Below are 14311 nucleotides of genomic sequence, written 5' to 3' on the forward strand. Positions count from 1 at the left end.
GATTCGTACATAGACACAGCTTGAAATGTTTTTTCTACCTACCTCAAGGTACCAGGCGGCTCGTCGATGCTGGGGTGGATGGAGCGTCCCACAGGAGCGTGGGGGGCTCCCCAGCGCACTCAGCAGCAGACCTGGAAGTGGACCAGAAACACTTCTGGTCCACTTCAGGGTCTGCCGCAGAGCACGCAGGGGGTTCCCCCTGTGTCCCCCCGACTCAGCAACTGGTGCCTTCTGGGTCTGGGGGAAGGGCACTTAGGCTCCCCCTGTAGCCGATTGCCGAGCCAGGGGGGGCACGGCGCACTCCCTGGAAGACACAGAATTGGACAAGAAGTACTTCCACTCCACTTCTGGCTGCCGAGTATGTGGAGGCCCCCCTGCCCCCGCACTCCTGTGGGATGCTCCATCCGCCCCATCATTGCAGCGTTTACAATCTGCACTGGTACCTCAAGGTATGTAGAAATGACATTTAAAGCTGTCTATGTCCAAATCGCTGATTCTTCAAATCAGCATTAAATTTTCAGATTCGGATTCAGCCAAATCGAAGCGGGGACAGTGATCCAAATCAACGAATTGAATCACTGTGCTTGATTTGGGCTGAATCCAAATTGAATAGGACCCGCTTTGCGCACCCCTAATGGGCATATATGACTTGCATGACCATACCAAGTACCTGAGATCTATGCAAAGCACTATTTAAGAACTAGCTGCCATTCTGTTTTTAAGCCCTGCATACCTGTGTAATTTTCCCCTACACTTGCCTAAAAATACCAAAGTGACTCGAATTGAGAGAGATGAAAGGAACATGTGGGTTTTTGCCTAGTCTATCACTACTCAGGCTGGGAATAAAGGCTGTTTTCATGTGTACAGCTGCCCAGGCGTACGCCTTTTTTGCTTTCTCTTCCTCTCTGTGGAGGACTACAGACTCATATCCACCAGCAAGTTCTTTTTTTCCCTCTGTCCAAGCAGGTTATTTTCTCCTGTCGGTTTTCCCCTTCTGATTCCTCAGGAAGAGCTAGAGCAGGAGGATCCAATTTCTGTATATTGCGCAGAGATCACTTGTGCTAGAATATTGCTAACGTGATGCAGTGATCCATCTACAACTACACGCTGATCTATTCCCTTAAAGGAGAAATACCACCCAAGAAGAAAGAAACCCGTTTCAAATTTTTTTTTTTAAAGGAGTCTTATTTATTCTTTATATATTTATTTATCTATTTTCTGCAGAGGACTGTCACACCAATTTGGTTTGCAAGAGCCTCAAGGTTATATTAGTCTCTCACCCCTGCTGGTATCCAGCTGCCTAGTTCATTGATCATCATCTGTGCAAATTTTCAGGAGCTCCCTAATTTCTGATGTGGTGAGGTTGAGGGGTGAGGAGGGGGTTGATTTTTGCTTTAAATTCCTGTAGGGGAGAGGTGAGCATAGCTAAACTTACCTTAACTTTTGCCCAAATTCAGAAGCATCTAGAACAATACCCATATACTGCACAACATATACAAATAATAGCTGTACCTGAAGAAGACTGTAGTCTTAAATGTCCCCTGGTGCTAACCAGAGTAGCTGAAAATAAATGGTAGTGGGAAACAACCTATATGAAGGCTTGATCTTTGCAATTTTCCCCAATTTTTTGCTGCAACTCAAATAAACCCCTCAGTCCTCTACAACCAGCTCCATTTTCTCTAGGAATTAACTCTTTTCCCAGAATTGAGTGTTGTGTGGACAGGAAGAAGCTTACTCTGGGACTGGTATGGACTGGAGCAAGCAGGGGGTATATAGAAACCACTGAAGCAGCAGAGTAGCAAGCTACTCCTTCCTCCCTTGACCATGCCACTGAGTCTTTAAAAGCCCTTGGGGCACAGTATTAGGAACTGCTTTTTTGCTTTTCCTTGTTGATGTAGGTAATTACAGTAGGCTGTCACTGGGTGCTCATGCTGCAGTGGCTGAGAAGTTCTGTGCTTGAGAACACTGATCCTTATGTCACAGAGTGAGGAAGAAAAACAGTAAAGACAGCAGGATATACTTAACAGGGACAATATTTCCATACACAACTCCTGCATTGGTTAAAAAAATGCCTTTGCTTTGAAAAGTCCTTGTAAGCAGGTCACTCACCCAGCTTCCTTATTAAAGCCAGGTAGAACCATGTTCAAGGTTTCCAGACAGTTTGTTTTCCATGGGACAGCCTAGTCCTCACAGGAAAAGAAACAATGAACCAAGCAAGTGTGCAAAGAGATAAACAGTCCAAAACCAGTAGGCTTTCTTCAAGTGTTGAAATGAGACAGACTCTGTTCCCCCTTTGCTCCCTGACCCTGGAGCGCTGAACCCTTTGGCTAGGAACAGACATTACACATAAATCAGTTTAAGTGATCACAAACTGGTTTAAACCTATAACAACAGATAGTGCACATAAACCAGTTTGACAATGACTGAAACCAGTTTGAGATAAACCTGATTGACTGTAGTATCAGACTAAACTGATTTGCCTCAAACTGGTTTATTCAATGTCTGTCCCAGACCTTTTGCTGGTTTAAGATAAACCAGAATTCCCCAGCATCCTAGCATAGTCTCTGGATAGGGCGGGGCTCTGTTCCACATCAGGGCTGGCCCCTTCCCTCTGCTCCCTGGCTGCAGCTCCCCACTCCCCTTTACCATTTCCTGCTAAGAAAGAATTCCCCCTCCCCTCTGCCTTGCTGAGGAGGTGTCTGTGTATTAGCTAGCAGACCACGTGCTGGCAATAGTACATGCTGAATCAACAAGTAGCTGGTAATGTCCCTCTGTTGTTTTCTTAATTGGGTGATAAACACTGTTATCCATTCCCTGCTGGGCTAATCAGAGCTCCTGCTGGGGTCTGGCCATGTCCCCACTCCCCCATCCATGCTGTGGAAGGAAGGGAGTGCCCCCTAGCTTCTAGCCACTGCAGGTATGTGCCTGCATTTCTGGGATGTCTGTCTGATTACAAAACTGATTTAGCCTAGCCAGGTTAAACTAACCTGCAAAGTTTGAATCAATTCAGGCTCAAGCTTTTTGAATGTGTGCCCCTAGTCTCTATGGCTCCACTCTCATTTACTGATCATCAATTACAGCTGGCCCCCAGGCTTCCAGCCAGGCAGACTCTTAACTGCTGGTTACCTGCAGTGTCCTATCCCTCTGCAGGATGAGCACCTCTTTACACTCTTCTTCTCCCCACTCCCAACCAGCTGTAGAATTGAAAACAAGCTAGAGAAGCAAAATTTGTAGAAGTTTCCTATTATCTTCCCTGTCCCATAGGCATCTACTGTTTCTCCGTTTTTCCAAGGAACTCTGCAAGTGGTGACATGTAGGGGGTGCATGGGGGTACACATACATCCCCTGAAAGTACTAATGCACCCCCTGACAGGCAGTGTTCCCTGCTTAGGTGATGGGCAGGGGGGCAGGTGAGACCACTGGTGCCCGCCCTGAGAGCGCCAGCCTGGGAGTGGGAGTGCCAGGAGAAGCAATCCCTGCGGCCAACTGGGAGGGGTTCCCCAACATCCGATCAAGCCAACCTGGAAGTTTCAGTGCCACTGGCACTTATGGGTCAGCGCAATTGGCCACAGGCGAATCCGGCCCCCCCGCCTCCCCCTAGTCAGCGTGACTGGCCACAGGAGACCCTCCCACCAGTTGCTGACTGGCCACTGGTCGGGCAAGTGCCCCCCCCTGCTCAAGACTCACCAGTTGCCCATGATCTCTGATAGGATTCCTTTTGGTGACAGCTACTGTTGTACTTAGTCCCGGGGGCAATGTGTAGGGGATGCACGTGGGTGGCGGGATCTGTGGGCAGTCCACGACCACCGCTAGCCACTGCCAACACTGCTGGTGGCACCTGCGGGTGGTTACCATCCCCTGGTCAGCACTCGTCACCCCCCCCCCCGACTGCCCACAGTGCCGGTGGCATCTGCAGGAGCTCCCAGCTTACCACCACTGGGCTCCCACCACAGTGCTCCCGCTGCCACCAGCACAGCCATGCCCCCCCAAACCGCCAGGGGCACACGCTGTTCATGCTTAGTCCTTACAAAATGCTTCTCTTCCATCAAATGGTTGCAGCAGCTCCAGAAATTCTGAGGGTATTTTTGATAAACCTTGCCATGAGCAAGTGCTATAGGCATTTAAGACCAGAGCAGAATTAACAACGGATTCATTTTTAATTAAAAGAAAATTGCCTATGTATTAACTGCTTCCTTGTGAAAACAGGTTTGCCATGCTAGGTCTGACTACTGCTCTGTTAATTCTGTTATCTTTCACTGTCACTTCTCAATACCTGAAGCTTCAGGAAAATCTCATGACCAGAAAAACAGTGATATTCAGCAAGGGTGAAAGACTGTTAAAATCTCTTTCTTGTCCCCTGAGATGATAAACTTATGCTTTGAAGTCTGAAAACACATGATCTTAAGCTTGCATGACTGCATATGTCATAAAATTATTCAGTCCTTTTTAAAATCCAGATGTTGTCTTTGATTTTTGGTTCTTTTGGTTCTTATGGAAGCAAATTCTACATGCTTATCTCAAATGTTGTTATAATCTCATACAGAAAGAGTCTAAACATGGGCAAACTGGTTTTGATCCTATAACATTTACTGGGTAGACTGGCTAGCTGGCCACTAATTGCATTTTAAGTTGTTCCTCGATGCTTGAAAGTTTTACTGATGCATGAGAGTAACAACAGTTACACGCATACATGCCACTAGAGGCTGCCATACGCCTCACTAATGGTTAGGTATAGCAATTAAGAACGCAAATTTGTATTTGGAATGCTGGTGTTTGGAGGCTGTTAGCATAGCCTACGCATTGCCAGTATTCTCCAGACAAACTCTATGGAGTATCTTGGCTGACTTCATCCATCATAGTCTCTTAGATATGGTCTTCATTTCTTGCAAAGGAATGCTTTGAAAATGAACAAAGATATCATAGTTTAATAGCTTTTGCAACTATTCAGAGCAGTGTTCCATCAAAATTATTTGTGTATAAGCTGAAACAGCACTTACCTGCTGTGGCATCTGGGCTCCTTCGCAGACATAGGTTACCTTAGTTGCTGTCAGAATGCAATACTGTACGTTAAAATACAGTGGAAGACAGGTTATGTTTCCTCCCAGTGGCTTTGCAGACCTTCAAAGTAAATCTAAATCTAAATTGCAGCTAGAAAAGAGAATCATTCCATACTGAAAACACCAACAAGCTCCAACATTACTTAAGTAAGAGTTAAGCTAAGGTCATAGCTGCAGTGAACAACCATTGCTAATGACATTCCAGTGCCAGTCTGCCTGCTTTGTGCACATCAGATTTCAGATGAAGAAACCCTGAGGTCACAATGGTTTGGTGTCTATGTGAAACTTCAGGAGCCACAGGCTCAGAAAAATGTTAACTTCAACCTTGATGCTATGCTAACCAGAAGCCAGGCAGCTGGAATTAATATTATTTAAAAACTGCAAATGATTTTGGGCAGACAGCGTGACCTGGAAGAAGTTTTTTTGTTTGTTTATTTATGTATTCCTAGATCAGATCAAAGTGAATATCCTACATCAGAGGCATTAAAGATATGGTTCACAGGCCAGATCCACACTCCGGAACCCTGTCATCCAGCCTACTATGCCACCCATGGGTCTTGAACTGGATCTGTACAATACAGGTAGAATGTGCCAAAGGGGCACTACCCACAGTTGGCCAGCCCTGAATGCTGGGGCTGGTCTGTGGGTCCAATACAGCCCATTGCCACTCATCCAGCATGTAGATTGGCCCCACACCACTCACCTCACCCACTAGGCCTGACAAGTTGACACCCCTGCCTTACACTGAGATTTAAGTGCTTGTTCTATGTTTGTTTTATGTGGGTTGCAGACTGCTCTGGCCCTTGTGCAGTGATTGACTGACCTGTTGCTCTCTATTCACTGTCCCAAGTGTACTACCCAAATGTTGACAGCAGCACAAGGGAGCAAAATAAGCAGAGGGCTGTAAATTGATATTTACATCATAAGACAAACACTTTGCATGTTACTATCTGTTCTGACAATGAGTGTTGATTTGTTCTTACAACATATGCATATAAGGTAAACAAAATCCTTGTGACCTGTTGTTTCCTGTCTTGTGAACTGCTCGTTTGAGGCAGGGGTTGTCTCTTACATGTGCACATATGCATTTTCGTATGCATGTGTACACAAACACAATGCCTAGAACAATGAGGGTCCTATCTCAGTCGGTGCCTAAACATGCGACAGAAATAACTGCTTGCAAGACATGTGCTGGTTTGATCTTTAATTCCTTTTGTCAATAAAATCCCTATAGGCACTTCATGATTTTCCAATACTTTGATACATAGTAGGTGTTTCTACACGTGCAATGAATTCACCTGAATTTTCTGCGCAGAAAATTCAGGTGCATTAAACTGTGCCCCTGCCTGCATCTGAACACATGTCCATCGGGAACAAATTTGCTCCCAACAGGAGCAGTTCAGTCTAGGACTGCTCCTGCCCTGCTCTGCTTCCCTGCAGAAGCCTGGGGGAGCTCCAGGCCCCCCTGAGTGCTAGCCCCACGCAGGCTGGCAGAGGGCACATCCCAATTTCCATGTGGCTGGTAGGCAGCTGCCCAGTAGCCAAGACAGTTCTTCCCAACCTGTGGAGATCAGGACAGGTCCCAATTTCCATGTGGCCAGCAGGCAGCATCCTGCCCAGCTAGGACATCTCTCCATGCCCCCTGTGGCTCCCTGCTGCCTAGGCTGACCAGAAGCAATTTGCTCCCGGTCAGCATCTATACATGTGCTTCAGCGCAATAATATAATGTGCAGATTTCTAGTACCTGTTTCTACAGGTACTAGAAAACAGCACATTTCAGTAATTTATAGTACAATGTAGATGGTGATGCTTTACTGCAAATTAATGAACTACATATATTGCTTTTGCCTTGGAAAGATTAAAATATAAAACTTGTTGGGTGCATCTAACATGAGATGCTTTACTGCCCATTAATCTAATGAGCAGTAAAGCATCTCATGTTAGACGCATCCAATATGTTTTATATTTTACTCTTTCCACAGCAAAAATAATACATTATAATAGGCAGGAAGGTGGGGCAGGGGAACCTTTTTGAAAAGCTCCTCTCTGATAAAGACACTGTCAAATGCTGAAAGATGGAGGCGTTGGTGTCCATTATGAAAGCTGGCAGGTGACTTAAGTAATAACAGATTTGGAGGCAACTTGGAGAAAAGGGAAGTGATGTGAATTGTGATAAAAAATTCAGGGGAGATGCTGCCAATGGCCTTTCCCAATTCCTTTTTGAGAACCATTTACAAGCAACCAGCTTCATTGTTAACGGTTCTGAGAAACACCTTTGGTGCATTGTTGATTTATTCAGGAGTAAAGTTTGAGCTACTTCAAAGCTGTAATCTGATATGGAAAGTCTTGTGAACGCTTCCCTGTACCCTTTCATTTTTAATCCATCACAATGTTTTTAGTAATAATTAATGGTTGGGAAAAATATCTCGTATGTTTTCATTAATATTCATGGGAAAATATTAGATATTTTATTACAGGTTTTTTCATAGCTCAAAAACTATTGTGAGTATATGAAATGGTTTCAAAAGACCAGTTTAATCTCAAGACATGTTGAATCTGATCACCATCAAATTACAATGTGAAAGCTTTCATGTGATAAAGGGCAGTTCTGTTTTCAAAATTAAAGAAAAATATCCCTGTAACGTTGCAGACTCTGACTTAGATTACTGGCAAAACTGTGGCTTTCTATAAATTCAAAATGAAATGGGAGAACCTGAAAAATAAAGGTTTTTGAATTCTATTTCAAATATTTTATATGGCCCTAACTGTGATGAATCACATCTCCAGGAATGTGCTCTACAAAATATTCTGGCCCAAATGTTCAAAAGTAGCTACTAATTATGCCTGCCTAAGGTCTGATGTCCAGAAGTGCAGAACACCTGTCCTTTTATATCTACAGTCAGTGCACGGAACAAGCGCTCATAGCCTCTGAAAATATTATTTGAGATTAAAAATGATGTGTATTATCCTTATTTGTGTAACATTTTTATAATATTTGTAACGGGAACATAAGCTTTGTAGCTGGGGTCAAAGCCCCACTGGGTTTAAGGCTTTGTACAAACATGTCAAGAAATATTCCTTGTCCCAGCACATTTACAAACCAAATAAACAAAACAAAGGAAAGGGAAACTAAAGAGATTAAGTGATTTGTCCATGGTTGTAAAGCATGTCACTTGGTGAACTGGGACTAGAACTCATGTCTCCTGACCTCTGCCATCTTCCTTGTGCTCTCCCTTAGTAATAGCTCTTGAAATGTATGTAGTATATACATATAGTGCATACATACATACATAGTACATATATGTTCAATGATTTCTTCAGCTATTTACTAAGTAATCCTCACAAGAATCAGGGCAAGGAGGTGGGTGAGTAAATTGAGATAGAAAGGAAAAGAAATCAAATTATGATTGTCACCTGCATGCTATGCAAGTGGCAAAAGAGTTTTGTATTGTTCTTTTCCTTCGTTCCTAGAACATTCAGCCTAGAACAACCCTGATTTGGTTTATATACATCTCATAACCCAGTAAAATCCCACCTTATTACTGCACTGAGGAGGAAGGAGGAGATATTTGTTGGGTATGCTTTGAATAGGATTGTTGCATCATGCTTTTAATGTGAAGCAGGATTTGGCAGTCCAATCTGCATGTGAACTGAGCAAAGTATCTTTGACTTTGGAGATTAACAGAGTAAGTAGCATAGTTTCTTTAGTCACCTGGTGCTGGTGCCAGTTGTGGTGGCTCTCCATGTGACCTTGAAAGAACTGTTATAGTTCAGCCACTTTCACGTGGGACACTTTAATCCCTTTTAAAATTCTGTTTTCCTTCCATCTAATCAAGATCTTTTGAGTCCTATTGACATAAAATGGAAAAGATTAAGTTTAGCCTTTGGGTGATCGTTAGATAAGGACAAAGTCTGCTGTTTTTTCGGGCATCTTTCTTACAGTAGGTAGAAAAGCTGTGATTTGTCTACAAATCAAATGTCTGCTTTCACTAAATAGTTATTTTTCTCTTGCACTAATGGTGGGGAAACACTTCACTGCTTCTCAGTTCTTGTGTACTCTGCTCTCCCTTGGCATCTCCCACTCACTGTTTGCCCTGGGTGTCTTCCTGCTGCTCAGAATGATATAGATGCAGTGGGTTGAAAAATGCTGCTAGCAAGAATATGCCTGTTTTATCTCAGAATATTTAGGCAAATCTAAATTTAGAGTAGAATTTTTAAAAAGCAACAGCCAAAGGCATTAATTAATACAGCTTCTATATGTCTGTTTATGTAAACAGCAGGGAAAATCATGCAGTTTGCAGATGAAGAGATATGGAACCAGATATTTACTGAGCAATGGGACGAAAACTAGAGATCAAAATGGACATGTTGGCTGGCCCTCATTTCTCCCTGGAACTGGTTAACCCCAGGTGATGTTCTGTGGACCAGTTAGTCACATAATTATCCATTAAAAATATTTCTTGAATTTTTTTCTTAAGCATCCCAGATTGCTTAAAATTGGTAACAAGATAGTGGATTCAGTGGATGGCTGCTCCAAGTCAGTATGGAAATTCCTCTGTGCCAGTAAAGTTACACTGGGATGAAGTTATTCTGTTCTGCATGTAAGCAAAATCACGGCTGTTTGCTTTATTTTTGCGTTAAAAGAACTTTTGTGATGATGGCAACTTGTGTGTGTCTGCTAAACAGTTATATCAGGGTTGTTCTTTGAACACTAGCTCATAGGCCCCATCTCAGTTAGTTAAAGACATTTTGCTTTAAGACAACATAGCTTCTACAGCATCTTCCATCCATGTCTTTCAAAATGCTTTGCAGTCATTAGGCAATTTAACCTCACAACATACCTGCCAAGCTGGAAAGTATCTTGGTGCCTGCTCCACAGGCTGAACTGAGGCATGAAGTGGTTGGAGTCACATGGACAGTCAATGAAACAGCCAAAAGCTGACCAAGATTTCCTATGTCTTCCTGGGGTTCAACCTTCAAGCTGTGCTCCCATTCCTGGAACAATTAGCACCATATTGCAACCAGCTGCACTAGGGTTATGCTGCTATTTTAGACAGGGCTCAGGACCATTTAACCACAATGTCATAAAAAACCTGCTCAGAAAAGATTGATGGTTTAATACAGCTTGCTGGCATGTTTCTAAAGCAGTATCCTTGGACAGAGCTTAAAGGGACATTGTCAAGTAGCTTCCACACCTCGATATTCATCTGATTAGACCTACTGGGAGATAGGTTGAATGTCAGAGAGTTGACTATGATCTTAACAGCATTGTAATGTCTCTCCTGTTACCTATTCAAACACTGGCTCTCATGCTGGTAGTTTTCATCATTCTTTAAGGAGAAAAATAGTCACTCAAAGACAGAATAAACTAAAGTGGAAATATTTTCAATTGCTGGTCAGAGCCTGAACATTTGAAGCAAAAATAGAATTAAAAGTTTCTTAAGGCCCCATTACATGGTAATTTTGGGTGGCTCCTGGAGCTCTTAACACCTGTATTGTCTTCACATTAATACCTGAAACTAGTTTTAAGCACTCATGAGGTAGATCGAAGTTACACCAGTCCAGGGCAGGATTATCTCTGATCTGCACTACCCAGCTCATGTTGCATTAAGAAGGGGCAGGCAATTATTTGGGCTGAAGGGCCACTTAGAGAGTTTTGGTGAGCTGTCACAGGTCAGCTCAGCATCCCGCCCTGCCATCTGTTCACCAAAGCTCACCAAAATTCCCTAAGTGGTTCTTCCCCGGGGCCTGAAGCTACATTGTGCGGGGGCATACTCTGCAGAGAGGACAGAATGAGGCTGCAGGCCAGTGGGGAGCAGCTTCCCCAAGCAAGATGGGCAGGTGGTGCCAGGGTCTGGGGCATGACCATGATCCACTCCCAGCACCCCTCCTGCCTGTAGAACCAGTACCCGTTGCAGGGACATGCAGGCAGCCGATCATGGCTTGGCCCCAGGCTCCAGTCCTGCATTGTCACCATCCTAAGATCCTGGCCCCAGCCCTACCCACCCATCCCACTCCTAGATGCAGCTTCCCTCCTGCCCACAGCTGCATCCCATTTCCCCAGTCCTGGTCCAGTCTCCATGAAGACTCTTCCCACCTGGTCCATCCAGCACCCTCGGCTGTGGGTGCGAGGTGGGTGGGCCAAGGGCCACATTTTGCCTACCCCTGCACTAAGGCATAGCCACTGGAGGTATACGTTACCATAAACATCACACCTGCTCCCCTTTCCCCATTGGCCCAGATCAGGCCCAATTTTGTTCCCCTAGGACAGACAGTGTGGGTGGGGCAGGGTGGGAGACCCAGAGGCAGGAGGGAACTAGGGGAGCCCTTGGGACAAGAAGGAAGCCCAGAATGGGAGTGCGGATTCTTACCTTTCAGTCCTCCAGGCCCTTGCTGACCTGCATGTGTGACTGCTCCAGACAGATCGATCAACATTTGTGCAGCCCACAGTGTAAGGTGTAACAAGGCCCTTGTTAATCCTATACAACACAGCTATCTTAGGTTTGGACTCATGATGGAATAAAGGCCAGTCTTTTGCAGTATCAACTGACAAGTTCCTGATGTGTCCAGCAAAGGAAGCAGGCCCACTCTGACTTCACCCCTTCACCCATTGATCCTGTGTTATCCTTAAAGAAGCCACCCCATGTAGAGCTCGCTGCTACAGCATTTAGCTGCCATTCAAAATATTAGGACTGGTGCAAAGTATAACAACATCCTGTGGGAACAGTAAAGATACTAGAAGACCAGGTTAGATTTTAAAATCAGGAACTCAGTTCCCCTCTCCACCCCTTCCGTGGGCTGTTCCCTACCAAGGTCAGCTGAGGGGGTATTTTTTTTAACACTGAGAACCAGACTAGAAAAAACACCAAGGTATGGTAACTAATAGCCCTTTATTGACAAGAAGTGTTCTAATGGTCTTTTCCATTTATTTTACTGCATTATACCATTCATCATTAAGACCTTTTGACACCCCACCCTCCAGTCTCCTGTCCATATCCACTATTCTCCAGCCTCATTTCTCTTTTCCTTTCCTTTATCCTCAAACATTCATTGGGGTCCTCTCCTTCAGCCTTCCCAGCTGTTGTGATACCCTCTATTCCTCCTGATTCTCCAAGTACTTACGAGAAGAAAATGCACCATAATAAAGAACAGTTCCACGCTGGCAGACCCAGTGACCAAGGAAGCCATCCCATGGTCCGTCTCATTCATAAGAAACTTTTCCGATATTTAATTTAGTTTTTCCCTTTAAGCTCATCCCTTTCTCCCTATTTATATCCCACCTCAACATCATATAATTTTGTGTTCTGATATTTGTAGAACATGATTGTGTCAGTCTGCAGCCAAGCTATGCTTTTTAATAATCTTCCCTCATACATTACTTCATCACTCTGATAATATTGTTTCTTTCTCTGGCCTCCTCCTCATCTTTTTGATAACAAGATGCCCAGAACTGAATTCTGTATCTCAGGTCCACTCATCCAAGGGCTATACAGAAAACAGGTATCTCTTCTCTGCTTGTTGACACAATACCTGTACAAATGCGGGTCAGAATTGCACTGGTTCATTTTATTGTCCCATTGCATAGAAATGCAGTTATAATTTGCTGTTCACTCTCACCCCTAAACCTCTTGCAGCCTCCACAGGTTTCTCCATTCCATTTTCAGGGGTTTTTTCCACATTGTTTTTCACCAGTTGCACAGACTTTGTCTTCAAAAGTTTTCTGCTTTGCATCTGATTCTGTTGATTTCCTTCCTGCATTCCAAAGGCCCCACGCTGCAGTGACTGAACACTGAAGACATAACTATACATGCACTGGCCAAATTAAACTTTCTCCAAGTACTGTCATTATTTTTCATTTCTCAATAGTATTCTCAGTTAATCTTTGAATGTAATTACCTGGCTGTAATTACCTTTCTTTCAGTGTTCCAGACAGGGTTCAAAACACACAACAGTTTTTGTATCCCAATGATTTTCAACTGGGGTGACACGAGAGCATTTCAGGGGTACTGTCCCCACAGCCACATGGAACTGCCCCATGCCCCTCATGCACAGCCAAACTGAGAAGGGCTGTGTCATGAATGTGGGCTCCTGCCTGCATTAGGGTTACCTGATAAAGCAGGCAGGAGAGAGCGCTCTTGCTGCAATCCTTCATGGCCAATCCTGCTGGGGGAACTTTCCCATTTGCCTCTGTGTCCAAGATGAGCAGGTCTGCAGGAAGAGCAGCCACTTCCGGCTGCATTAAAGGGATCTGATAAATGCATGCACTTCTACTATAGCCATTTCCTGATCTGGCTGTGCATGAGGCATGCGGGAGCACCTTTACCTGGCTTTAGCAGCAGTAACCAGACCCAGGCTGAGAACCATGGATACGGCCATCTGGGCTGTTTCCTGCATTGAGCTATTGAACTCTATTATTAATAATTACTCCCATTTACAGATGACTAATTAGCTGGCAGTCTTGGTTCTTCTTTCACAGCATTTTATGCTTGGTGTCCTTTTTCCTTCCCCTTCTTACTTTTATCTCCAGCCCTTAGATATTATCATAGATCATCCATTCTTTGTGCCATAGACTGTATTAAATTGACAAATGTAACAGTTCCTGGCCAGTGGGGCTCCAGGTCTGATCATCACTGAACTCTGTGATAATTATATTAATCAAGTGTCCTAACACAAGAGTGTAATTGAGCTCACAACCAACTCCAGCTGCCCTATTCACTTTGCTCTTTATACCTGGGTAGCCTTTGTGACTTAATAGGGTTGCATGCATAGGCATAAGGGAAACCAGGATTTTGTTCATAGGCGACTCATAAGGGAGGTACGGGGGGGGGGGGGGGGGGGGCGCGCCCCCTCGCTGCCAGCTTCTGCGGGTAGTCATTACTCGCCATTCGCCCCCTCTTCCCCACAGCCACTGGCGTCTGTGGGCAGTCTCCGCTCGCCACTGCTGATGTCTGTAGGTGGTCCCCACTTGCTGCTCGCTGCCCCCCACCCTGCCACCGGCAGCATCTGCATGCAGTCATCACTTGCCAACAATGCTGCTGCCTACAAATGGTGGCCCCCCACCCAGTCTCGGGAGGCACCAGTCATTCATGATATTGTTCACTATATTTAGTACCTGCAAGACAAAGTTAGGAGAGGATGAGACATAAAAGCAAATCAACAGTTTGTTGTGAAAGGATTGAAGGCAGAGTGGAGAAGACATTATGGCAATCTGCAAGCACTCACCACATGAAAAGGAGACGTGCTGCTCAGCAGGA

General features: G+C 44.6%; 1 protein-coding gene across 1 annotated transcript in view; it reads left to right on the plus strand.

Annotated features, from left to right (window-relative positions):
• Positions 1 to 11137: 11137 nt before the first annotated feature.
• The window catches only part of CACNA2D4 (calcium voltage-gated channel auxiliary subunit alpha2delta 4), a 185464-nt gene continuing 182290 nt past the window's right edge, over positions 11138 to 14311 (plus strand). Inside the window, exon 1 of the mRNA XM_025198807.1 lies at positions 11138 to 11189. Coding sequence (XP_025054592.1) covers positions 11138 to 11189 — 52 coding nt within the window. The remainder of the gene's footprint in view (positions 11190 to 14311) is intronic.

This window comes from Alligator sinensis, unplaced genomic scaffold, assembly GCF_000455745.1.
Source record: "Alligator sinensis unplaced genomic scaffold, ASM45574v1 scaffold87_1, whole genome shotgun sequence".
In the NCBI taxonomy this organism is placed as follows: Eukaryota; Metazoa; Chordata; order Crocodylia; family Alligatoridae; genus Alligator; species Alligator sinensis.